The sequence below is a fragment of the Salvelinus namaycush genome, chromosome 25, assembly GCF_016432855.1.
Source record: "Salvelinus namaycush isolate Seneca chromosome 25, SaNama_1.0, whole genome shotgun sequence".
NCBI classification, from domain to species: domain Eukaryota; kingdom Metazoa; phylum Chordata; class Actinopteri; order Salmoniformes; family Salmonidae; genus Salvelinus; species Salvelinus namaycush.
Window position 1 is genome coordinate 34,089,584 of NC_052331.1, and position 5,814 is coordinate 34,095,397.

The window sequence follows — 5,814 nt, forward strand, 5'->3', positions numbered from 1 at the left end:
AGCCTGTCTTATGTAAAGTGTTGGAGAAAGTCCTAGCAGAACAGCTCATGTCATATCTGGATAAGCACCAGGAACAATTTGGATTCAGACCAAAATACTCCACTGAAACAGCAAGCTGTGTCCTACTGCAGAACATCAAGAAATCACTGGATGAGGGAAATGTGGTCGGGGCAGTCTTCCTTGACCTGAAAAAGGCCTTTGACATAGTGAATCACAGTGTACTGCTCTCCAAACTCCACACGTTCAATTTATCAGACAAAGCCATCAGCTGGTTTGGTTTACATCTTGGAAAACCGTGGACAATGTGTGGTCATCAATAACATTAAATCCACATTTCATGGGGCACCAGGGGAAACTGCAGGGTCCCTCTATGAAAAACCTCTATGGGACAGTCCTCCTTCTCATACAGAGGAGCACATGCATGGAACACTTTATCAGAAGAACATAAACTGCTGAAACATTTGACTACATTCAGAAGAAACACCAAAAACTGGTTGCTATAGCTCCAACAGTACAATCACGTATGAACTGCTGCGTGCTATCAACAGATCAATTAAGACCCGTGTAACTCCATGTTGTAAATATTAGTGATACATACAGTATGTATGAGATTTGTTTTTGTGCATATAATTGTGATAATGTAGTGATAATGTACTGATCTGTGATTTTATGTGATTTTTCATTGATTATGTATTTATATATTTCCTTTTGTGTCAATTAGAACCCAAGGGGACGGGTGTTGAAAATTACCATGTGCTAGAAACAGTATAGCGCAATGCATCAGACGACCGTTTGTTCGATGTGTTAGTGTGTTTGTTTGTATTTATCCAAATGGAGGCTGCTGAGGGGAGGACGGCTCTTAATAATGTCTGGAATGGAGTGAATGGAATGGCATCAAACACATGTTTTCGATACCATTCTATTCAGTCCATTCCTGGACATTATTATGAACACTCCTCCCATCAGCAGCCTCCACTGATCCAAATCAACCAAATAATAATGTTGGTAGATACAGTGCCTTCAGAAAGTATTCACACCCCTTGACTTTTTCCACATTTTGATTCAAATGGATTTAATTGTATTTCTTTTTGTCAACGATCTACACAAAATACTTTGTAATGTCAAAGTGGAAGAAAAATTTGAACAATTGTAAAACATTTATGAAAAATAAAACACTAATATACTGTATCGTGATTAGATAAGTATACACGTTAGAATAGCCCCTAGGCAACGATTACAGCTGTGAGTCTTTCTGGGTAAGTCTCTAAAGGCATTATAGACCTGGATTGTGTAACATTTGCCCATTATTCTTTTCAAAATTTTTCAATGTGTTGTATTGGATTTGCCCCAAACATAACACTTTGTATTCAGGACAAAAAGTGAATTGCTTTGTCACATTTTTTGCAGTATTACTTTAGTGCCTTGTTGCAAACAGGGTGCATGTTTTGGAATATTTGTATTCTCTACAGGATTCCTTCTTTTTACTCTGTCAATTAGGCTAGTATTGTGGAGTAACTACAATGTTGTTAATCCATGCTCAACTTTCTACATTCACAGCCATTAAACTCTGTAACTGTTTTAACTGGTTTCCTTCCTCTCCGGCAACTGAGTTAGGAAGCATGCCTGTATCTTTGTAGAGACTGGGTGTATTGATACACCATCCAAAGTGTAATTAATAACTTCATCATGCTCAAAGGGATATTCAATGTCTGCTTTTTTTTAACAATCTACCAATAGGTGCATTTCTTTGCGAGGCATTGGAAAACCTTCCTGGTCTTTGTGGTTGAATCTGTGTTTGAAATTCACCGCTCAACTGAAGGACCTTACAGATAATTGTATGTGTGGAGTACAAAGATGAGGTAGTCATTCAAAATCTTGTAAAACACAATTATTGCAGACAGAGTCAGTCCATGCAATTTATTATGTGACTTTTTAAGCAAATTATTACTCCTGGTCTTATTTAGGCTTGCCAGAAAAAAGGGGTTGAATACTTGTTGACTCAAGACATTTCAGCTTTTCCTTTTTAATTAATTTGTAAACATTTCGATCCAATTAAATCCATTTTAAATGCAAGCTTAAACACACCAAAATGTGGAAAAAGTCAAGGGGTGTGAATACTTTCTGAAGGCACTGTATATATTGAAATCATCCTTAATCATCATCACCAATAAACTGACGACTCCAGTGACTGCAATGTGCTCTTCAGATGTTGCTGACACTGATACCCACGCAAAGCGCCTCAAGAGGTTATAGAATGATGCAATTGGACTTTGGGTGTAGTCGCACGTGCACGGCCAAGGATGCTCAAAAATGGGACGATTTTGAATAATTAGCCTATAGCTGCTTCCTTGTTTTCCAAATAATGTAACATCATTTGTGTGATGTATGCAGTCTTTTCGAGCGCTTGGAGTGAGAAGACACACCTTTTGTGCACTCGGAGTACAACAATTGTTTTAAAATACAGTCATAAAAGTGTACATATCAGATCTGGATTTTTGTTGGGCTGATGTAGCTACAGCAACTATGGTTGATTTGGAGAGCGAAGTACCCCCTCTTCCCCCGAAGTATAGATTCAGAGACTTACTCCTCGGGGACCAGAATTTACAAAATGATGACAGGTAGGTTCAGTTTGTTTGACATCATGTTAACTACAATTATTTAAAAAATGACCTGGTTAAACATTGTTGTAGCTAGTACAAAATGTAAGGTTGGTGGATAATTTTTTAAAAACATTTTTACTTTGTCAATACAATAGTAGATTTTGTGTTGTGATTTTGTGTTTTGCAAAGTGCAGTTGGAGAGGGGAAGAGAATGACTATGCTAATGGTGCACCCCTTAGAACAAATGTATCTGTGGGGGTTACATTTGTATAAAGACCTACAGTGTCACGGTGCTGGCATAAGAAGAGAATGAGACTGTGATCGGCATACAGCAGTAGTTGATAGTCCGGGGTCAAAGTTTATTTAGAGTTTGTACCTGTGGAATCTTTGCACTTGTGTAGCCCTTTCTTTTCATGTGTGGAATGTTATTCATAATTGAATCATTAATAAACATTATTTGTTTTAAACCGTTGAAAATCAGGTGTTTCTATTTCAAATGGTTTTGTTATATTTCAGTCTTCTGTGATGTATATAAAGTGTAATATTGGGATGCAAACTCAAAATTGTATACATTTAAACTCTATATCTGACATGGTGCATGTGTCCTCTTTTTTTTAAAGCCCATAACCATGTTTGTGAGGTGTATACTTTTGTTTCAAAGTAGATTTGTTTAAGACTACCAAGAATCACTCTGTGTTAACCTGATTTAGCCCACTGCAGTAAAATGTTAATACCCAGCCTTAGCCATGCTCCAAAACTTAGTAAATATGACATTATTCATTTTATTTACAGAAACAATTTGTATTTATTTTTTCCCCAAGGGTGCAAGTAGAATTTTACGCCAATGAAGGTACTTTCAAAGAGAGACTTAAACTGTTCTTCATCAAAAACAAAAGATCAAGTAAGTAATCTTTTTTTAAATGTGTAACGTTAGTCACAGTCGAACTACACTATATTCTGTGCCTAAATCTTATTTGTACTTTTCTTACGAGGGAAAAATCTACCTTTTGCATCAGTAACAAATAGCATTGGTTATAACTCTTGAACCAGTAATAACTAAGGGACCCAGATGTTCTCCTGGTCAAGTCACATGGTGAGGAAGTACTCCTGACCCTAGGTATGACATTATAACCTCTCTGTCTCTCTGTCTCCCAGGCCTGAGAAGACAAGTGTTCGACTTCTCCATAAAGGTCCTGAGCTGTGTCCTATACATGTGTCGTGTGTTGACAGACGACCCATCCAAAGGACATGGTTGGTAAGGACATTAATTCCGTGTGTCGTAGGTGCATTTACATACCACGTGGCGTTCACTGAATTGTCACAGAAATGTTGCTTTTTATAACTCCATAGAAGAAGAAGGGATAATTCAAAGAGAATTTTGAAGTATCAGTCATTAGCAGTACTAAACCGGGACATGTCAATTCTCAATGACAATGATTCTAACACTTTCATTTCTATGCCTGGAAACAGAGGAAGTGAATGCACTGAACATGTTGAAAATGTTTGAATCCACTGTCAATCAAGGACATCATAACCATGTCTATGTGGTGACGTGGGAAAGAAAACACTGGTGCATCTAGTGGCTGACTATGGGTGTGCTCTTGACTTTTAGTCAGTGTAGCTTTTGTTGGGTTACTTATGTAAGCTTTGTAAAAACTCTCGTGCAATGAAGTCATCTCATCTGGAAACATAAGCGAATAAGAGTCGGGTCGCTGTGTACTTTAGTAAGTTGTGATAAAAGGATAGTATTTGTTTATACTGTCAGTTTACTCGCAGTCGTCCTCCAATCTTCTATTTCTCGTGTGTTACTGTTTTACTTGCCTTTTTTTAATGTCTTTTTTATAGTACTACTGATATTGATTACTGCATTGTTGGGAAAGAGTGAGCAAGAAAGGCATTTCACTGTACTTGTGCATGTGACAATAACAACAGTACTGTAGAATGTATTTGTATTCAATAGTATTCTGCACAGTTAGACATTGTTGTTCATTAATTGGGCATCTTTTTGTTTTCCTTACAGCTGGGGATGCCCCAATCAAACGTACATATTTTTAAAGATTGACTGGTTAGTGTTTAATCTACCCTCATCTAATCGAGTGTTAAATAAAAAGCTAAAGAGATGGTCCTCTGTAACTCAGTTGGTAGTGCAAGGTGCTTGCAATACCACAAAAGTGGGTTTGATTCCCAGGACCACCCATATATAAAATGTATGCACGCATGACTGTAAGTTGCTCTGGATAAAATAGTCTGCTAAATTGCATATACTCCGAGTGTACAAAACATTAGGAGAAGCATATTTAGACATGGGCCTAATATGTCAGTGGTTGCCTGGTAACAATGCATGGAAGCGTAATATGTCAGTGGTTGCCTGGTAACATGGAGACCAGATCGCTCCCTTAGAGAGGAAACGCACCAGAACAATGTGCTTCTGACCAGAATATGGCCCATTATTTCCTGGTGATTCTGCATGTTGAATTGGCACAAACAGTCTCTGGAACCCAGCAGGTGGTCACTGTAACACTGCTTTTAGCCCGTCGTGGTGTGTCCAGCAGTTCAATCTTCTGCTGCCTTGGCAGACGGTATCTTTAATAAATACAAATACAAATCTCCAGCTGTGAACTAACGCACATCTTTTTTCCCACCAGGTCTCCCATAATATGGGTCGAACGAAGTCTTGGCATATGGGCGTTACAGGTGAAATTTCTGTCAACCAATTTTCTTCACAATTCATTAACTTGTAGCTGTGGTTGTGAACAACTGTATGCATGGGCACTACGCAATTGCTACTGTTTGTTGTTTGCTTTCCAATAATGTGAAATAGACTTGATTGAAACAAAGCTTATATTTCTTCAACAGGTGTCTGTGGCAGTTATCTGTCTTGTTGAAACTATTCTGTTGACCTACCTGAGTTACAAGGTGAGTCCTATCCCACTTTATAGGATGTGACTCAGTCTAAGGACACATTCATAGTAATGTCTATTCTACAGTCATATCAATATCACCACTCAATACACAACATCAATAGATTGTTCAACAGAAGATAAGCCCCCAAAAGGGCTAAAAGAGAAAGAAAGAAAGACAGAAAGATGGAAAGACAGAAAGAAAGACGGAAATAAAGAAAGACAGACAGAAAGACGGAAATAAAGAAAGACAGACAGAAATAAATAAATAAAGAAAGACAGACAGAAATAAAGAAAGAAAGAAAGACAGACAG

General features: G+C 37.8%; 1 protein-coding gene across 1 annotated transcript in view; it reads left to right on the plus strand.

The window, feature by feature from the left end:
- The first annotated feature begins 2,608 nt into the window (after window positions 1-2,608).
- Window positions 2,609-5,814, plus strand: part of LOC120019909 (potassium channel subfamily T member 2-like) — a 33,788-nt gene continuing 30,582 nt past the window's right edge. The window contains exons 1-6 of the mRNA XM_038963319.1: window positions 2,609-2,618; window positions 3,756-3,851; window positions 4,303-4,324; window positions 4,621-4,665; window positions 5,246-5,294; window positions 5,457-5,516. Coding sequence (XP_038819247.1) covers window positions 2,609-2,618; window positions 3,756-3,851; window positions 4,303-4,324; window positions 4,621-4,665; window positions 5,246-5,294; window positions 5,457-5,516 — 282 coding nt within the window. The remainder of the gene's footprint in view (window positions 2,619-3,755; window positions 3,852-4,302; window positions 4,325-4,620; window positions 4,666-5,245; window positions 5,295-5,456; window positions 5,517-5,814) is intronic.